Raw genomic sequence first — 22,000 nt, 5'->3', positions numbered from 1 at the left:
GACGATACGTTTATGGTGTGGCCTCATGGGAGAGATTGACCGCCTCCTAGATCATTTTAATTCCCTGCATCCTAGCATCAAGTTTACCATGGAGGTGGAAAGTGATGGGAAGCTTCCGTTTCTGGATGTTCTGGTGTACAGAAAGGATGATGGGACACTGGGACACAGTGTTTATCGAAAGCCTACGCACACGGACCGTTACCTGCATGCTTCTAGCTGTCATCCATCGTTCCAGCGTACGGGGGTCCTGTGGACGTTGGCGAGAAGAGCTTATGCCATTTCAGATGGAGAAAGCTTGACACAGGAATTGGACCATCTTAAGGTTGTGTTCAAGCAGAATGGCTATACAGATAAACAGATCCGTCGTGCTTTCCAGTATGGACCTTCGCCTGAACCACCAGAAGATACCTGCAAATCGGTGGCTTTTCTGCCTTTTGCTGGGAGCATTTCCTCGAAGATAGGAAGAAGTCTGAAAAGATACCATATCAAAAGTATTTTTCGTCCGCCAGCCAAGATTAGAGCGCTCCTTGGCTCTGTAAAGGATGACTTGGGTTTGAGGAAGCCCGGTGTGTACAAGATCCCTTGCCACTGTGGGAAGGCTTATATTGGGCAGACAATCCGGACCATACAGGACCGATGTGTTGAGCATCAGCGGCACACTCGGCTGCTTCAACCTGAGAAATCTGAAGTGGCGGAGCACTGTCTCACCGAGGGACACAGAATGCTCTATGACAAGACACAAATGGTTGCCCCTGCATCTCGCTATTGGGACTGTGTTTTAAAAGAATCCATAGAGATTCGTTTATCTGACAATCTTATTAATAGAGACAAGGGCTATCTTTTAAGTAAGACTTGGGACCCGGTGTTATCTGACTTCAAAAAACAACGGTCTGTGTTCAGATCGACGGAATAAAAATTTTTTTAATTTTTGGCAGCGATATCTCGATTTCGCCTATTTCCACCACTGGCGGCGCGGTATGTTTACTGCGCTAGAGGGCAGTTACGGCACCTTCTCGCGCAAGCGTTGTGGGTCTTCTGCGGCCTATATAGGGGCCGCAGCTTGCGCTAGGAAGTCAGTTCCGGCGAGTTCGTGCACCAGCACTCTCACCTGAAGATGGCGGCCAGATGGACCACGGAAATATTGTGTCATGAAGACGTTATGATCCGGCTGCATACCCGAGAAAAATATTATCAACTGCTTTGATCTTTAACGTTGCGTTATGAGGCTCATCACCTGATACTGTGATGAGAGAGTGAGTGAGTGAGTGAGTGAGTGAGTGTGTGTGTGTGTGTGTGTGTGTGAGAGAGAGAGAGAGAGAGAGAGAGAGAGAGAGAGAGAGAGAGAGAGAGAGCTCCTGCCGGCAGAGTCTCGTTTGCGCAGTGGTTCTGCAGATCCGTTGTTATGCGAGTCTGGTGTGAGTTGTCAGTTCTAATCGCACTGTAGACCAGTGCATTCCAGTTTCTTATTTTCCGTTTTATTTAATGGAGCTGCAAGTTTCCAGAAAAAATTCTTTAGCAAAATCTCAAGAAACCCGTTACGCATTGAGCCCTTTCGCTAGCTCGACTCAGTAAGCTCTCTTACTGGTCATAGATGTCTACCGTCAGAATACCAAAGTGCTACAGTGTACTGGTACAAATGTCTCCGAAGAGCTTCGACTCGACCGTCAGCGATACGAACAGAGTTTGGTTCGTCACGTAGGACTCATACGTAGGACTCATACATCAGGAAGAGTAACGAAGTCAGTATATTGGTAGTTCCTCTGGCCTAAATGTATGTCACAGCAGTTAGCCATTCCTGTAGACATTTGATGACTCTGGCGTTCGCTACTGCCTCGCACTCTGGGTAGCTTGAAAAATGAGCAATGTGGGTGGTTTAAAAGTAGATGACTACCTTAAACATCACTTTCGATCAGTGTTACGTCCTCCGCGATTCCATATGGGGACGTCAAAATGTGCACTGTGCCGGCGTTATTATCGAATACAGACTGAGGTATTCTCAGAGTTTATCGCATATATTTACCGTAAGAAGAGAAACAACGGCAGGAAAATGCGTTACAGCAGAGTTACTGTGGCTTAACTAAATCATACAGATTGCTAACGAAAAAAACTGCAAGAAGGATCGGTTATAAAAGAAAAAGAAACGAGATATAATGCATTGCTTATGAGATAAAATTAAGTATTGAGGTATTCTGATTGGATCACAAGCTATAGAACTAAATTTGGGCGATGCGTGTCGGATATTAGCGTAATACAGTATTTATCATATTAAAATGGATCGTCTCGCTCTGTTGCTGTCGAATATGAAATGAAATTTCCGGGTGCCAGCAGGTGGGTCCGGCCAGTTGCGACGCATGCAACGTCCAGAACCACTCCACCGAGAAATCTTTCGCAAAAATGTTGCTGGATGGAACTGTCATTAACGATGTGTCAGAAAGTTAAATATATTGCAGCCGTGCTACAATTACATTAAGGCTTCAATGTTGAGACGAAGGTACTATAAAATCTTACGCAACGAGTGATTTCGATTGCGAGACGTTTTATTCAGATAACGCGCTTGTTACTGCTAAATCAGGAACGCAGACGCCGCGTAACAACTCGGAAAGAAGACTAGACTTCCTTCAGTAACTGCCGCAACTTGCAGTGTAGCCGGTTTGTGCAGACTTGTGGAATTGTCAGCGCATCCATGTTATTTTTTCCACGTCGCGATCGGTGCGGACTATATGCTCCTGCGGCGGCCGGCAAGGTTTTATGTCAAAGAGAGCACGTGAAAATGTACGCTCTATTTATGCCTTTCTGTCGGAGTTGGGGGTTGTTGTACGCACCTGGACAAAGGCCTGCCTGGAGAAGACGAAGAACTTGCCGGCGCGCAGCGTGAGCGGCTTCCGGGCCCGCATGGAGACGAGGAGCAGCGATCGCTGGAAGTTCGTCGGCGCGCCCGGCCAGGCGCAGCGGTAGGCCGCCAGCGCGACACGCTCGCTCTGCGGAACACCACGCACTGCCGTCAGCGGCCGGCACAGTCTCGCAGACCACTGCTGCGGCCCGGGAAGGAGTTTGCGAACGTTCGTAAAAACGTGGTGTTTTACGAACATAACAAAATGTCTCGACGAAATCTGACACTGAACATTGTCAATACCGATTGTTACACGCTTCCAGTTTTCTTTGAATTGTACGTGCCTTAGAAAGGAGAACAAGACGCAATAAAATAACAAATGCAAATGCACTGTAATCATCACTAAGCATTGTCAGCGCGTGTCGTCTAAAAAGGTAGTTACGTGTATGTGATCATACAACGAAAGAAGCAAAAGGAGCACTTCTCAAAGGATACAAGACAGATACGAGACGAGATTTTCAAGCAAACGATAACAGGAAAGTAATAAAACATGTTGAATTAAACATGTTGTTGTTGCGGTCTTCAGTCCTGAGACTGGTTTGATGCAGCTCTCCATGCTTCTCTATCCTGTGCAGGCTTCTTCATCTCCCAGTACTTACTGCAAGCTACATCTTTCTGAATCTGCTTAGTGTATTCATCTCTTGGTCTCCCTCTACGATTTTTACCCTCCACGCTGCCCTCCAATGCTAAATTTGTGATCCCTTGATGCCTCGGAACATGCCCTACCAATCAGTCCCTTCTTCTTGTCAAGTTGTGCCACAAACTCCTCTTCTCCCCTATTCTATTCAATACCTTCTCATTAGTTACGTCATCCACTCATCTAATCTTCAGCATTCTTCTGTAGCACCACATTTCGAAAGCTTCTATTCTCTTCTTGTCTAAACTATTTATCGTCCATGTCTCACTTTCATACATGGCTACACTCCATACAAATACTTTCAGAAACGACTTCCTGACAAATCTATACTTGATGTTAAGAAACTCCTCTTCTTCAGAAACGCTTTCCTTGCCATTGCCAGTCTACATTTTATATCCTCTCTACTTCGACCATCACCAGTTATTTTGCTCCCCAAATAGCAAAACTCCTTTAGTACTTTAAGTGTCTCATTTCCTAATCTAATTCCCTCAGCATCACCTGACTTAATTCGACTACATTCCATTATCCTCGTTTTGCTTTTGTTGATGTTCATCTTATACCCTCCTTTCAAGATACTGTCCATTCCGTTCAACTGCTCTTCCAAGTCCTTTGCTGTCTCTGACAGAATTACAATGTCATCGGCGAACCGCAAAGTTTTTATTTCTTCTCCATGGATTTTAATTCATACTCCGAATTTTTCTTTTGTTTCCTTTACTGCTTGCTCAATATACAGATTGAATAGCATCGGGGAGAGGCTACAACCCTGTCTCATTCCCTTCCCAACCGCTGCTTCCTTTTCATACCCTCGACTCTTATAACTGCCATCTGGTTTCTGTACAAATTGTAAATAGCCTTTCGCTCCCTGTATTTTACCCCTCCCACCTTCAGAATTTGAAACAGAGTATTCCAATCAACTTTGTCAAAAGCTTTCTCTAAGTCTACAAATGCTAGAAACGTAGGTTTGCCTTTCCTTAATCTAGCTTCTAAGATAAGTCGTAGGGTCAGTATTGCCTCACGTGTTCCAACATTTCTATGGAATCCAAACTGATCTTCCCCGAGGTCGACTTCTACCACTTTTTCCATTCGTCTGTAAAGAATCCGCGTTAGTATTTTGCAGCTGTGACTTATTAAACTGATAGTTCGGTAATTTTCACATCTGTCAACACCTGCTTTCTTTGGGATTGGAATTATTACATTCTTCTTGAAGTCTGAGGGTATTTCGCCTGTCTCACATCTTGCTCACCAGATCGTAGAGTTTTGTCATGACTGTCTCTACCAAGGCCGTCAGTACCTCTAATGGAATGTTGTTTACTCCCGGGGCCTTGTTTCGACTCATGAATTAAACATACGACTCAGGAATTAAACATACATATTCGAAAATGTCCTCGCGTGTACGTGAAAACATAGAATAAAACTTTGGTAGCAGAAACAGCTGAAAAGAAGAGCATGAAGAAAAGAAAACAGAACGTTACGTCTGTTAGACGTCACATTTTGTCAGTTGAGATACCAAAGAAATTAACAACAGAAAGTGTGGTGTCTTGCCCCACTCGTTAACACAGTAATGTTGCTAGCAAGAGGCGACATAGAAACAATACAGTCTGGTAGCGAAGCAGTAAACATGTTGCAAACTCGGGCCGATCTAAGCGGCCGAGTCTAGCAGGAGCTTCGCATATATTCACTTGCTGCATGGGACACGCTGGTGCGGCGCGGTCCGATTACGCGCACCATTGGCCGCCTCTTCGTTCCGGCGTTTCTAGTTGCGCCGGAACAGAAAGAAAGTTGTGCAAGCATTCTAACATTTCGCTGATTACTTAGTGTAGTTAAAGAAATCAATTCAGCTGATGATTAATAAAGGTGTCTACAGTAGTGCAACATGAGGCCTATAAAGTCACTCGTGATTTGACAAATTGAAGGGCGTATAGAGCTGATCACGTTTCAATAGCAATTGTTGAAGATGGAGGAAAGCTAGTGCGAAAGAAATCTGCTAAATTATTTACAAAATGTTGGCGAAATGACACTATTTCACAAAAATGAAAAGACCAAGATAACGAGGTAATTGAAGTTGCGTCGATGGCAGCTGAAAAGATATACCAATAAAATGGATGCGTATCGTTGAAATCGTAACACATCGGAAAGATGAGAGGAGACCTTTATCCAGCACCGGACATCTAACACTCAATCATTTCGATATAAAATTGTAATGTTACAGGATGATAATTACTAAACTATGTGAAATAAAATTGTCATAACTTCTGAACGGGTTCCATTTGGACGTTCAAAGTGCACGGTTGGCCGCTGGTCATGATGGGAATCAGTATGCCCAAGCATGCGTAGTTCAGCGACGCAGCCCACTTTCATTTGGATGAGTTCGTCAATAAGAAAAATTGGCGCATTTGGGGGACTGAGAATCCGCATTTTGCGATCGAGAAATCTCTCACACCCAACCGGTGACTGTGTTGTGTGCAATGTCCAGTCACGGAATAATCGGTGCGATAGTCTTTGATAGCACTGTGGCAACCGAACATTACATGTGGAGGACAATGTAAATGACAGTTGAAAGAAAGCGAAAGAGACCAAGGATGCTTCGTGAGCAAGATGCAGCAAAGAGAATGATCTACGTCTGTTCCCTTGGTAGAATGACTGTGTGGTACAGTCAAATGGAAACCGAACACCCACCACAACGGGACCATGAGACGATTCCATTCAAAAGTAATCACCACACACACTAAGACATTTGTCCCACTGATAGACACGAGACGATCAATGGCTGACAGTCCACAAGTGCAACCGCTCTTGCATTTCTCCGTCTAACTGAAACCGACCTCCACGTATGTTTTTCTTCAGCACGTCAAAGATGTGAAACTCAGACGGTGAGAGATTCGGGCCTTACAAATGACGTTGCAGTTTTTCGCAACTGATTCGCTGAAGCGTAGCCTTTGTCCGATTGGTAGGGTGGGGGCGGCCGTTATCGTGAAACGAGATTATTCCATAGACATCATTCCTGGGCGTTTTTACTTTATTGCGCGTCGCAGTTACTGCGAAGTATCTTCAAAGCGCAGCACATTTGTTGTGGTTTTACGCGTGACGAACTCAACGAGCAGAGGGCCCCTGCAGTCGACGGAGGAGGTCGTAGTGGCCTTACAGGAACTTATGTGAACAACTTTGCATTTCTTCGGCGAGGGAAATGTGTGATGTTTCCACTGTTGGCTTTGCAGTTTGACCTCGGACTGTCAAAATGCAGTCGAATGGAATCACCATGTCGCATGATAACGCCCACCTTCACACTGCCAGACAGACGAAGACTACACTTCAGCGATTTTGTTGAGAAACACTGCAACATCTTCCGTACAGACAGGATCTTTCAGGGTGCTATTTTCACGTCTTTGGCAACCTAAAGAAAGATATCCTTGGATGTCGGTTTCAGTCGGACGATGAAGTGAGAGAGTAGGTGCGAATGTAGATTCGCTAGCGGCCGATCGCGCTCTACGAAACAGGAACTGCTCGTTTCGTCCGCCAGTGGGCTAAATGTCTTAAAGCGTGTGGTGATTACTTTTGAATGGAACCATTCCATGGTTCCGTTGTGGCAGGTGTTTGGTCTCCTTTTAACTAATCCTTATATATCCAATATTTGCAGTTGATGTTGTGAACTTGGAGAGCCGGCCGCGATGGACGTGCGGTACTAGGCCCCCCAGTCCGGAACCGGGCGACTGCTACGGTCGCAGGTTCGAATCCTGCCTCAGGCATGGATGTGTGTGATGTCGTTAGGTTAGTTAGGTTTAAGTAGTTATAGGTTCTAGGAGACCTTTTTTTTTGTCAGAAGCCGTATCACACGTACGATGGTGTTACGCCCTTCGAAGTAGGTCCTACTTTTGTGTGAGATATGTTACTAAGTTACGTTAAATGAACTTTAAGGTATTCGAATGTATTAACAGCCATCAACGTGTTTCTTAATCACACTTTAGCTATGTAGCTTTTATTTAAAAAATCATGTACAGTTACAGCCTCTGCACTGTTGTGCTTTGATTGTCGCCCTGTTAATAAGCAGTATGAAAATGGCTGAGGCTGCTTACAGCTCCCTAGTGAAACACGCGTGTGGGATACGGGTGAAAAGTGCCGAGAAATAGGTTGTTCTTAATGCTTATCATAAATTTGCAGAGATAATCGGCTTTGAAGTTTTCCGAGGGACTGTATTACGTGCCATAAAGACTCACACAACAGTAAGAATATAGCGGTACCGGTAGTGTAGTAGATTAATTTTGTGCGGTTCATGGTTCACTGGTTCAAGGTTAGCCTGAGTCATTTTTTTCTCGTTCAATTTGAAATACTTACATCTCGTAATGGTAAAATTCATCATCATTTTTTATGAATAATGCACGTCGTTTTGTTTCTAATTACATATTGCACGCGAAATTACTGTTTTCATTTCAAATATTAATATTTAATCATAGATATTTTATGAAAGACTGTTAAGAAAGGTTGCTTAAATTACGAAAACATAACAGTTTAATTTTAGGCCAAAATGAAAAACAAAATACTCTTTATTTGGACTATGTCCATTGTTTTATACCACAGATGTAGATAAGTGTCGAGAAACATGGAAAACAATCATTTTCACAGCTTCGAACACACCATACAAATGCTGCATTTTTACATTTGCCACTGTACCATTACAATATGAACCCAGCAGAACTGATCTGGAGCCAAGTTAAGGGATTTGGCCCGAGAAGTAGCAAGACTGTCAGACGCACTGGAAATGACGCACGCAGCTTCTTCACTCGTCACTGCCGAACGCTGGCGGGATACAGAACGGCACGTCATAAAAGAAGAGGAGAAAATTTGGCACCTGGTTGGCTTCGTGGGTTCTGTTGTTGATCGACTCGTTATCAACGTAGCACATGACAGTTCAGGAACTGAAAGGCATTTCACGGTTCGGATAAGGAAGAAGCTAAGAGATTACCTGACTAGTGACTGTAATTAATACCTTCATTGGCTTCAGTATTCAACTGTACGGTGCAGTACGCTTTTGCATCACATGCTTTTGGATTCGCGCTCAAAAAAATTACCCAGTGTTTAAGTTAAGAATTTTCATCACTACTGTTTGTAATTAGAGCGCTATGTAAAGTGAAAACGAGAGCATTTTATGCTTTATGTCTGGCCATCTAAGAAGCGCGTGGTAGTGGTAGAGTTCTGCCTAATAAATATTGTTTCATGCTTTTTAAAAAGTAGATGACATTCGAAGCTATATTGTTTGTTTGCTCGTCTCTTTTCACGTTTGAAATGCAGCCCTCATACCACTGCAGATTAGTTGGACCGCTGGCTGTCCTGTGCCGCCAAAGCCGCGCGGGATTTGCCGAGCGGTCTGAGGCGCTGCAGTCATGGACTGTGCGGCTGATCCCGGCGGAGGTTCTAGTCCTCCCTCGGGCATGGGTGTGTGTGTTTGTCCTTAGGATAATTTAGGTTAAGTAGTGTGTAAGCTTAGGGACTGATGACCTTAGCAGTTAAGTCCCACAAGATTTCACACACATTTGAACATTTGCTGCCAAAGTCTACTGCGCCAGTAAAGCTGTTGTCCCGCATTATCGCTCAGTCTATGTGCGTGTAACACAGCATAAAACCCTTATGATCGCACTTGACTGTACTGGTCACAGCTTGGTTTTCACTCCACATGAAACGAAAGCCAATGAGGTTCAAGCAAACGCGGAAGAATGCACGGCGTAACGTTTACATCTGGTTTACTGTTATGATGAACGGAGTATAGTCAATATACCTCAAATTTGGGTCCCTGGGCACGGTTGTCTGTATTCTAACATGATTTCTTCCGGATACAGCTTTCAGCGGATCTCAACAGTGCTTCCATCTGCTGAATATTTGCAGAAGCTTAAGTTTTTAATGTTCCACAGAAAAGTACGGCTCGTATTTGCCATCTTCTCACTCTGCTCCCTCTCTCGGCGTCAGCTTGTTAGTTAGGCAGCACGCACAACCCGCCAGGTGTTCCCGCCCCAGATGCCCCCCTCACTGAACTGGCACTGCGGAGGTGTGCAGGCGCTCTGGCACTGTCCTCTCCTGGCAGTCGCTGCCCGCGCCTCCGAAAGTGGAGTTCAGAGGCGCAGTGTCGTCGTTTAATAACCCTGCCAGACTATTCTGATCGGCAGTTTTGCAAACGCCAGTATACCTAACACCTTGCTCACTCTCTATGCAAGAGAAACGTTGCTTGCAGTTTCGTCGCCACTAATTCGGGGCAAAACATTATACCGGGTGGTTATAATTTAATCCATAGCTGGTACATCCAAAAATGTCCTCGGGACCCAGATAAATTTTGAACAGGTTTTAGAAAAAAATAATGAAGTCGATAAAATTTAAATATTAACTACTTAATACGGTAGTATTAATGCTAATACAAAACTAGTTTCATTATTTCTGGTCATCTCTTTCAGAAACTATATAAAAAGACAGTGAAGTAGTTAAAGCACAAAAAGTGAAAAACATACATTTGTCAAGTCGTACTCATGAGCTACAAACATTAACCTGTATAACTGAAATTACACATTTACAATCAAAATGGACTGTTCTTCAAAGCTGTAAACCAAAAGAAAAGTTCAAATACAGTATAAAGATTTCTGTAGGCATAGCTTCTGAAAAGCATCTATGGTAACATTTTCAGCCGAATGACATACCTTATTTATGAAAATGGTAAAAAGTAGCAGCAGTTGCTTAAAAATCTCAGGTTGTAGATAAGTTATTGTTTTTACCAGTTAAATTCAGTATTTTTACTAGTACAAGCCACCAAAACGCTTTGAGCACAAAACACTGGAGTATTCCAAATACAATGGTGGTCGACATCTGGCACACTCTCGTGTTGCTTTCCTATCTTTCTTACATGGACACATTGAGCACCTTTTTCTCTTACATTCAGTAGCAGAAGCCCCTTGGCGTGCTTGGGATGTACCTGGTGCCTCGTTAGGATTCATTCCTAAAATATCACAAATAGAATTTCTGACTTCTTTTCTCAGAAATGGAGAATCCAGTCTTCTTTTCATATGGTCGCTTACAAGTGCTATTCCTAAATGAATGAGGAACTCTCGACGAGTCACATAATTGCTATCTTCTTTGCCATGGAGTAAAACAAAAGCAACTACACCAGCTATATCCAATATGATTTGGAAGATGGCCATAGGCCATCGCCTTGTCTTCTAGAAATTGTATAATTATGATTTTCTTCAAGAGCATCAAAACCCCCTTTTGTTCTATTGTCGTCGTGTAAAATTTCAGGCTTATGTTCCACATCACATTCACTATGTTGCATTGTTGATATCATGTTCACTACCTTGTTCTTTTTTGGTGTGGTATCAGCGCCAGACACCACACTTGCTAGGTGGTAGCCTTTAAATCGGCCGCGGTCCGTTAGTATACGTCGGACCCGCGTGTCGCCACTATCAGTAATTGCAAACCGAGCGCCGCCACACGGCAGGTCTAGTCTAGAGAGACTCCCTAGCACTCGCCCCAGTTGTACAGCCGACTTTGCTAGCGATGGTTCACTGTCTACATACGCTCTCATTTGCAGAGACGACAGTTTAGCGTAGCCTTCAGTTACGTCATTTGCTACGACCCAGCAAGGCGCCATATTCAGTTACTATAAGAAATATCTTCAAGAATGTATTCTGAACAGATAATATTGTGAATCATGTACCGCCAAGAGCGACGTTCATCATTAATGGATTAAAGTTAAGTATCAAACTAATTACGTCCGCTTTCTGAATTCTGACTCCTTGTCATGTTCCAGACCTCACGTCAGTATAGTTCTACCCTCCTCACGCTAGCCTGCTTGAGCTAAAACGCGTGCATTTCGGCCTCCACTCGTAACGCGGTGTTGGCTCTTCTGCTAACACAAAATTTGGGATGTGCGAAATTTAGTGTTTTACAGCCAGAGTGCCCCTAGATTGAGGAAGCCACATTTCTGCCTTTCGCTGTCGAAAAGTTTGATGGTACGTCAACCTTATTCTTTCATATACTGCCAGTATAAGTCAAATGGCATTTGGACAACTCGTAAATCAGTTCTTCACTTGGGAACGAGTTGTCTCCAGACACATTTCTGTCGCTTCCTCTAATTGGTTCAACCAACCGCATGACAAGTGCTGTTGAAGTGAGCATACGCTGTAGGGTGGTTACAGGTGAATTTCCACTATAAATTTTGGCATTCAATCAGTAATGCATTTTGGCATCAGCCAGGATGAATATTTTTATTCCATATTTCCTTGGCTTGGAAGGAATGTACACGCTGAATGCACATCTGCCACGGAATCAAACAAGCATTGTCCACGGTGACATATTCTCCAACTGAATAGTTTTCTTGGCAGGCTTTTACAAATGAATTGAATAGCCAAGAGATGTGGTGCAGTTTGTCTCTGGGTTTTTTGGCATCACGGGTTGTTGTATCATCAAAACGAAGACAACGCAATAAAAATAATAGACGTTTCAAGGGTATAGTTGCTCTACAAATCGGTCTACCAGCGCCATTTGTACCATATAAACCATCAAAATCTTCATTGTTTGATTTGAAGGCTCCGCAGAGATAACAAAGACCCATAAGGGCCTTTATTTCCACTTTATCTGTTACTTTTGAAAAAAATTCTTTTAGACTCAGGTGGCAATGATACAATTTTTTCATTGGTTCTGAGTACTATCTCTGCAATCATTTCATCAGTGAAAATTAGTTCCCAAAATACTAGAGAGGTCCTATTGTTTACCTGTCTAGCTGTACAACATATTCCAAGAAGATGAATTGGAGAGATGATAATTGCTTTGTGGGGTTCTTCGATGTTTGCTGCGTGTTGCTGACCATTTTAATCTATTCGTTCCATAGATATTATTACCTGCGGATTGCCCTTCATTGCTGTCATCAGCACTTTTATCACTTTCAGTTTCATGTTCACCAGTTTCACAATCGCTGGTCACTTCTGCTTATATCATCAATATCATTGTCTACTGGTTCGTTCTGAGTATCGATGATATCTTCCTCACTCGTTTTTATGAAAAATGGCTGTGAGCACTATGGGACTTAGCTTCTGAGGTCACCAGTCCCCTAGAACTTAGAACTACTTAAACCTAAGTAACCTAAGGACATCACACACACCCATGCCCGAGGCAGGATTCGAACCTGCGACCGTAGCGATCGCGCGGTTCCAGACAGTAGCGCATAGAACCGCTCGGCCACTCCGGCCGGCCGTTTTTGTGAAATCTGGTACAATAAATCCAAAATATTGCAAGTGCTCTTAAGAAAAAAAAACACTCAGAGCAGGTACAACTGGGTCCTTGAGACCCGTGTGCTGTTATAGGTGCAAAACGCAAAACCTGCAAAGACACACCTGCGACAATGCTGTGGGCTGGTAGACAACTGAATGCTGGGAGAGTACATAGAAGTGCAAGTCTGTGCTGCTGCACACATTGCAGTGCTGGAAAAAATAAATTTCTCTCGGGTCTCTAGGACCCAGGTGTACCAGTTATGGGTTAAGTGCAGATGCTAACGGAGGCCCAGTGTGGGCCGTAATTATCGTATGGCAGCAAACCTTGGTAGATTTGCTAATGCGCTAACGCGAAACCGATTTACGTTGCAAAAAAATAGTTCCAGTTTTGGCCTTCAGGTGCAGATATGGTGTTGTACACTGTTTGTTTGACGGTATGACATCCACGCTCTCATTTTACTAGCCGTAACGTGAGGGAACAGTACGGCTGTCGAGCAGAGAGACCGTACGCTGGTAGTGAAACTCTTTTATGTGAACAACGGCAATAACAGTGCTGTACTGAGAGTGTATCTGAGGAGAAGCCTGAAGCCATTAAATGGTTTAAAGAAAATGATGACAAAATTCGAAAACACGGGTTAGCTTGGTATGACACTTGGAAGGGGAAGATGTCCTATCCCGGTGCAAGCTACTGATGGCGTTGCTGTTACTGTCATTGACAATGCAACAATGCAAAACGTGCCCCGGGTAGCGCCACTGTTCGTGCAGTGTCACGAGAATTGTCCTTCCCATCGTTAACAGAACGAAAAGTAGCGCGGTCTATATTACACTGGTAGCTGTCCATGAGACGGTGAAGCAGCTGAAACCTCATGACCCGCACCAATGTTCTGAATTTGCTCTTCGGTTTCTGGCGCTGATCGAAGTGATGACACGAGGCCGCGCAATATTCTACGGTGTAACGAGGCACATTTTACACTACAGGGAGCAGTGAATACACAGGACTGCCAAATTTGGAATACTGTCAAACTGCGTGATGTACACGAAAAGCCACTGCACTGGCCGTATATGACTGTGTGGTGTGCATTCCATAGCACCTTTATTCTCGGTCCGTCCGAGAGGCCTGTAAACTGTACCGTGACGTCTGCACGCTATAGAGACCCCCTAGTAAAGCATAGGACTGCTTCTTTGGAAGAGCGCAACTGTGTAGAAGCCACTGTTTTTGTGCAAGATGGGGCAACACCTCATATCGGTCGCCAAGTGACAGAGCTGCATAGTGAAACCTTTCACGAACGTGTTATCACCAGAGGTTTTCCAGATGCATAGCCTACAAGATCGGTTGATCTGAATCCGTCACTTTTTGGCTCTGCGGATACCTAAAAGAACGCATTTGACAGGGAGGAAGGCCAATATAAAGGAACACGTTGCTCAGATTCCACCGGAACGGCTACCGAGCAACTCTTGATCACGTAATTTTACGGATGCAATATCTCGTTGACGTCTGCGGTGCTCATATTAAAGAAATAGTGTAAGTAGCGGTTTCAGCATTATGCCTTTCTCACTCGTTTGACCTTTTATACCCAGCTCTCGTTCCTAATCTATCACATATTTATATCTCTTTCTTACGTTCCCAGCGTCAGATTTTCATCTGTTAGCCAAAATTAGAACTATTTTTTTTCGGCGTGAATCGGTTTCGCATTAACGCATAAGGTTAGACGGTGATAGAATATCCGTAGCCCACACTGGACCTCAGTTAGGAGGTGCACTTTAACAATAACCACCCAGCACATACGACACGACACATAACCAGGAACACCAAATACTAACGTGTACATAAATTATTTAGTCAAGAAAAGGTTTCAGACCCTACCTCCTTACAGTGCATGAACTTTCCGCAATTTTCAAGGCTTTACTTGGCAGTGAATTTACTTCCAACATAAAAATATAACTTAAATTTCTAAAAAAATTATCACCTCTAACATGTAGAAGATTAGCACCCAAACATCTGGCGAATTCTGAGTAAGCTTTGCTCTTTGGGTCTGATTTTGTGAAGCGCAATCTAAGGTATGGAATCACGATGTAAGAAAGAAATCTTTGGCAGATGCGTATAAGTGGGCCATCACTGTCATCACACAGATATGAAAATTCACATAAAATATACTCAGTCGATAGCATGAAAAGCTTATCGGTGCATTTACACAACTGGAATATGCTATACCTGAAGAGGGCAAGATGCAGTGTCGAGTCGGAAAGCATCATTTGTTTCGTCCATGCGGCTTCTATTGCACAATATGTTAGACAATGCACATTACACTGGCTTGGGGCTGTTCTTGCCGGTACAGCCTCTATAATCATGCCATGGAAGTAGTATCATGCGGGAGCTGTTCTATCCACCCAGTTAAATTGATGATCCAAAACATTATGTTTACCTGCGCAATAGCCCGTTTCTCCTCAATTGGAACGCAGTATAGGAGCGATTCTGCGTGGTATCGATTGGTAGATTTTCAGAAGTACATGGCACCAGGTTTCTACGCCCAGGCCACACAATTCTCGTCATTTACACGCTGGCGGTTTGTGGCGTGCCAGATGCGTTCCATGGCACTAGATCAGCAGTATTTGATGGCCAAGAGGTCACTGCGAATTTACTATCACGCTCCTCAAACCACTGTAGCACGACATGTGCCATGGACAGTTATTCTACTGAAGAGGCCGTCACCGTCAAGGTGAACATCAAGCATGAAAATATGGAGATGGTCCATAATAATATTCATGTTGTCCACATTTGGCATGGTGCCGTCGATTACAACCACAGGCCCCACGGAGTCCTAAATAGATGTTATTCATAACAAAACAGCGCCCACCGGCCTGCATCCGTCGCGCGATGCGTGTTTCGAGCAGCCGCTCGCCTCGCCATCCCTGCGACAGCCTGGCCTATCCGCGTGACCCGCACGCACATGTGGTGTCCGATTGAGAGCGCGAATACACTTCGCTAGCGTTAGCGGAAGTTGCCGAAGATTACCAATGGTCATGACAGAAGCGTGACGGCTTCTCCGTAGCGAAGGCGGATTTCACACGCTTGCTCTCACTTGTGGATTTTCTGTGGGCACATGCCTGATACACTTCGTTTAGCACCAGACCTGGACGAAATTTATACGAATGTCGTTATTAGCGAATAATAAATATTATTCGAAACATTATTCACTTACATAAATAAAAATACTTACTCGTAGTCTCTCAATAAGAAATGTTAACAACAATAGACAAATTTCAAATCCAGTTGCATTTATAGCTGTAATTTATTAAACGAGTGTACTTTTCTTTTCTTTTAAATTTGTTTTCAGAACAACTCTTTTTTTTTTAAACGTCTCATCAGAAGACTATTTGATTTACGGAGATTTACCATTGTGACACTAAAGAAAATATATTCTACATATGCAGTGCACTCCTGAATTCGCTTTTACTCATGGCTTCGAAGTATGACTTTCAGCTCACAATCGTCTTCAGAAAAAAACTGAGAAATAATCAATTCCGCTGTAGTTCTTGGCAAACAATTCGTTGTGATTCCACTTTTTTTTTCAAATGACATTCCAAATAAAATCTTTTTACGTCTTAATACCATTCGAAACTCGCGGCCCCATTTCTTTGGCTATTATACGTCTGAAGTTTGTTGTAACCCTCTCTTGGTCATATACAGCAATACAGGCGACCTAATTTTTTTATATGGTGGGTAAGAGTTTGATGCAACAATTGCAGGTGGTATAGAAAGGCGAAAAAGTCTTCCTATTGTCTCTTGACACTCGAGTTGCAAGTGTGCTACAATATTGTGAAGTGTTTTGTAAACACGAATTCAGTGTCTCTTCCGAAATTTTTGAAACTCAGAGCTCTACATAATTGCATGGAGGGATATCGGATCGAAAAACTGTTCCATATTGTAACGGCAGGCTCTCTCAGAGTTAATACTAAAACACTTTGGATGAGCATGACGTCCAGCAGCATTCCAGGAGACTTTAGATTAAACGTATGGTGATGTCAATCTTTAGGAACCACCGAGTTCTTGCTTGGTTTACTCATTTGGTAGCACTGTAACCACGAATCGTGTAATTATACTATGGAGACACGCATATCCGACAGTATTAGCAACCTAAAAATCAGTTTTGAAGACAGTGAGTTTTTGTCGGCTGCGCTCTCATCGTCGGCTGCTTACGTAGAGTTCTTGCGCCATATTAGCAGTGGGAAGGTTAGACGTATTGGAAGGTGCAGAGACAGACGAAGGGGGCCGAGTCTGTAGTGCAGTAGGGCTGTAACACGGTAGGCAGGCCGTCTGCTGCTGCCAATAAAACAGTGACGTGCACTGAGGACCGCTCAAGGAGCCGCTGCCACAGCCAGCTGTCTCAGGGCCATCAGTTGTGAGAGGGCTGTCTCGTGGAGGCACTTGTCGAAGGAGCCACACTTTCCTTGCATCCTGAAACAAATTCTATGATGACTTTCGACAGCTTGTTGGACATGGGGGGAGTTTCCAGTTCTGGACGGACGATCAATATGTTCAAATGGCTCTGAGCACTATGGGACTTAACAGCTGTGGTCATCAGTCCCCTAGAACTTAGAACTACTTAAACCTAACTAACCTAAGGACATCACACACATCCATGCCCGAGGCAGGATTCGAACCTGCGACCGTAGCAGTCGCACGGTTCCGGACTGCGCGCCTAGAACCGCGAGACCACCGCGGCCGGCGATCAATATGTCTTCAAATTTATAGCTATCTCTTTGTGGCACATTATTTTGTAAAGTAGAGTTTGAATTTATTGAGGCTATTGCGAATTTATGGTTCAAATGGCTCTAAGCACTATGGGACTAACGTCTGAGGTCATCAGTCTCCTAGAAGTACTTACATCTAACTAACCTTATGACGTCACACACATCCACGCCCGAGGCTGGATTCGAAGCTGCGACCATAGCAGCAGCGCGGTTCCGGACTGAAGCGCCACGAACCTCTTGGCCACAGCGGCCGGCTGCGAATTTATCTCAATTATCCATCGGAAGATTCAAAATTCTCCGTTCTTCATTTATTTGCCAGATAGTATTCTATAAACCACCTACTCCCGAGACACAGAGTTTGAAGGTTCTTTATTGTTTGTTAAACTCCTTCCTCCATAAGGACGCATTAAATTTTCAGGTATACCAAACGGTTCGTCTCCCATAATGACGCACGGCATCGGTACTCCTTTCTTCGATATGGCGCTCTTTTTGCTCACGAAAGCCTACGGTGTACCTGGATTGAAGGTTTTTTGTCAATTACAAACAAAGTTGACGGTTATATTCCGTTCTGACACTCCTCAACGTAAATCTTTTTAGTCTTATGTTCAAAATATGTCTAAATGTCAGTGTGATTTTAGCAGCTGATTGAAAGCGAAGATTAATTCATCAGCTACACACATCAAAAAACATTTCGCATCACCCCGGTTCCCAGAACACTCACTATGGATATTGTATCACAGACGCAGTCCCTTTGACTGTTCAGAGACGTCACTAAACCCACCCAGAGATGTAAACAACCACGCATGAGCAGCGCCTATTAGACAGAGGGGTCCAACAGCCGATCAGTTCCAGCCATTCCACCACAAAGGCGGTACAAGGCTAGTGTTGTCTGTAGTTCAACCATGCCTAGACAGTCAACACCGCAGTTCGATTGTGTCCGCATTGTTACTTTTGCCAGGAAGGGCTCTCAACTAGGGAAGCGTTCAGGCTTCTCAAAGCGATGTTGTTCTGACATGGAGGGGATATATAAAAACAGGAAAACAGGAAAACAGGAACATGCCTCGCTCAGTCCGCCCAAGGACTACTACTGCAGTGGATGACCGCTTCCTACGGATTATGGCTCGGAGGAACCCTGACAGCAACGCCAGGATGTTGAATGATACTTTTCGTGCAGCCACAGGACGTCGTGTTAGGAAAAAAAAGGCTCTGAGCACTATGGGACTTAACACCAGAGGTCATCAGTCCACTAGAACTTAGAACTACTTAAACCTAACTAACCTAAGGACATCACACACATCCACGCCCGAGGGCAGGATTCGAACCTGCGACCGTAGCAGCAGCGCGGTCCCAGGCTGAAGCGCCTAGAACCGCTCAGCCACAACAGCCGGCGTCGTGTTAGGACTCAAACTCTGCGCAATAGTCTGAATGATGCACAACTTCACTCCCGACGTCCTTGACGAGGTCCATCTTTGCAACCACGACACCGTGCAGCGCGGTACAGATGGGCTCGACAACATGCCGAATGAACCTCTCAGGATTGGCATCACGTTCTCTCCACCGATGAGTGTCACATATGCATTCAACCAGACAAACGTAGGTGACGTGTTTGGAGGCAACCCGGTCGGGCTGAACGCCTCAGACACACTGTCCACCTAGTGCAGCAAGGTGGAGGTTCCCTGATGTTTTGGGGTGGTATTATATGGGGCCGACATACGCCGCTGGTGGTCATGGAAGGCGCCGTAACGGCTGTACGATACGTGAATGCCATTCTTCGAACGACAGTGCTACCATATCGGCAGCATATTGGCGTGGCATTCGTTTCCATGGACGACAATTCGCGCTATCATCATGCACATCTTGTGAATGTCTTTCTTCAGGATAACAACATCGCTCGACTAGAGTGGCCAGCATGTTCTCCAGACATGAACCCTATCGAACATCCCTGGGATAGCTTGAAGAGGGCTATTTATGGATGACGTGACCCACCAGCGACTCTGAGGGATCTGCACCCAATCGCCGTTGAGGAGTGGGACAATATGGGCCAACAGTACCTTAGTGAACTTGTGGATAGTATGCCACGACGAATACTGGCATGCATCAATGCAAGAGGACGAGCTACTGGATATTAGAGGTACTGGTGTGTACAGCAATCTGGACCACCACTTCTGAACGTCTCACTGTATGGTGGTACAACGTGCAATGTGTGGTTTTCACGAGCAATAAAAAGGGCTGAAATGATGTTTATGTTGATCTCTATTCCAATTTTCTGTACAGGTTCCGGAACTCTCGGAACCGAGATGATGCAAATTTTTTTTTCATGTGTGTATTATTTGATGGAAATATACAGTTATACAATTGAAACAATGACCTTCAATAAATTCAGTGTTCGGTTATCACTTGAATTTTCATTATACTGTGGTAACGATGAATCTCAGGTATACAGCATCCATCTTGTCTATGGAAAATATTGTAAATCGACAACTACAAAGAAATTCTAGATGCTTTTGAAAGCCTGCTGAGTGCCGCTACATTGTGTCGAAGCTGTGTAGGTAGGGTCCATGTTTCCTTACGCGCGTGGCAAGGCCACGTGGCAGTCTTCTGTCACGATACAGCCTTCGACCTAACTCCTGCTTGCACCATCCCTCAATCGTTTTCCACAGGTTCTCGCGACAGTGGCACACAAAGATTCCACGAGCTTTCACATTCCCCAGTCAGCATTCCGCAACAACGTCTCTCTCCGCGGATTCACTTACGTCGGTGAATTTCTCCATTTCCACTTATGCACTTTCCTTGCCGAATGAAGTGGCGGAACTTAATCTCGCGATGGCCATGGCCATCATGTTTTGTCTCATCAGTGTGTCTACTGCAGGAGTCATAAACGAGGAAAAATATTTTGTGAATAGTGTCGCAATGCGCTATAAACAAATGTTTTTCTCATTTTCCTAATTTAAAAGATCGCTATGCCAATGGATTTCATAAAACGGGAAATGTGAACGGGAAGTTGGTGTGTTTCTGAGAGATTCTATAATTCAGGAGGAAAGAGCGGCAGTGGTAGTAAAATGGTCCGCAAATTGTAAGACGACCGCCTGTGCGACTGAATGTGAACAACGACACCGCCTTCTCTCTCTCTCTCTCTGTCTCTCTCTCTCTCTCTCCCTCTCCCCTTCCTCTATGTCTGGCACTTTGCATCGCGGCCAGTTGGCAGGAGAAGGAAAAAGTAACTGTATTTATACGCATGTATTTGTAGCATGTTTTTATGCTGCAATTAATTTTAAAGAACAGTTACACAGAGTTACACTACGAAATGCGAATACCGAGTTTTTCCTCAGTTACACTGAATTATTGCAATACAGGCGTAACAATTGATACACAGTAAAGAGATAGTAGACCGTAAGCTGCTGTCACTATTGATAAGCAAAGATGTGTACGATGAAATTCGACTCTTCGCGGGAAAGATTGCTGAAAACAAACAACGATGTCTGTGACGCATCGGGAAATGTTATAGCCTTGTTGTACTCTGCGCCACTGGTTGATGATGTCAGAAATATTTCCTACGAAAGGGGGATATCAGATGGCTGCAAAAAATATATAAATAAATAAAATAAAAATGAAGGTGGATTAAGGTCTGGCGATTTAGCTGGCCCCCTACGGTCTTACGTGACCAATATATTTAGAAGGTGAGACGGTGTCACACTCTGGCCAAGAAGTGAGCGATAACTCCATCGTGCACGAACCACATTCTCGGAAGGTAGGCCAGACTAACTTCTTTCAATAATTAAGGGAAAGGAGCATACAGGTAATGCAAGTATTGCTTTCCTGCCCGTATTGGCGGTAGTACATGCGGGCTTATAAGAGAATGGTCGATAGTGCTGCATCAGATTTGATACATTACTCTTATTGATTTCCCTCGAAGTTGTGTGCCGTGTGGATTTTCTTCAGCCCTCTAGTGCATATTCTGACAATTAACTATACTATCCCCTGTGAAATAAGTTTCACGGTTAAAAAGGATTGTACTTGTAAAACAGCGTTCTTTGGTTTTATCACACAATGACGTTACTGAATTAAGTCTCCTGGCAATAACGCCAACACTTTTTGCATGCACGACGGATGGATTTGGTTTCTACGCATTACTTGCTTGTCAGATACTTGAGGAATTTATAATATAGCTCTGAAAGATTTGACGAGTCTTCATCGATTCTCCGCAACAGATAACGACGACTTGTCTTCGTCGTAACTAGTAGTTAGCACACTGGTCTCGCATTCAGGAGGACGACGATTCGAATCTGCTTCTGATCATCCAGATTTAGGTTTCCCGTGATCTCCGTAAGTCGCTTGTGGTAGATGCCGGGATGTTTCCTTTGAAACGGCAAGGTCAGCTTCCTTCCTCATACTTCCCTTATCCGAAGCTCAGCCGTCCATCTGTAATGACCTCGTTGTCAATGGCAGGTTGAACACCAATCCTCTGAATTACGCAATTTACGC

The 22,000-nt window shown here is 44.1% G+C and overlaps 1 protein-coding gene across 1 annotated transcript in view; it reads right to left on the bottom strand.

The window, feature by feature from the left end:
* Positions 1 to 22,000, bottom strand: part of LOC124622780 (odorant receptor Or2-like) — a 186,392-nt gene that overhangs the window by 25,210 nt on the left and 139,182 nt on the right. The window contains exon 6 of the mRNA XM_047148573.1: positions 2,823 to 2,978. Coding sequence (XP_047004529.1) covers positions 2,823 to 2,978 — 156 coding nt within the window. The remainder of the gene's footprint in view (positions 1 to 2,822; positions 2,979 to 22,000) is intronic.

The sequence above is a fragment of the Schistocerca americana genome, chromosome 7, assembly GCF_021461395.2.
Source record: "Schistocerca americana isolate TAMUIC-IGC-003095 chromosome 7, iqSchAmer2.1, whole genome shotgun sequence".
In the NCBI taxonomy this organism is placed as follows: domain Eukaryota; kingdom Metazoa; phylum Arthropoda; class Insecta; order Orthoptera; family Acrididae; genus Schistocerca; species Schistocerca americana.
Note: the sequence above shows the minus strand (reverse complement) of the source record. Positions and strands in the feature narration are given on the sequence as shown.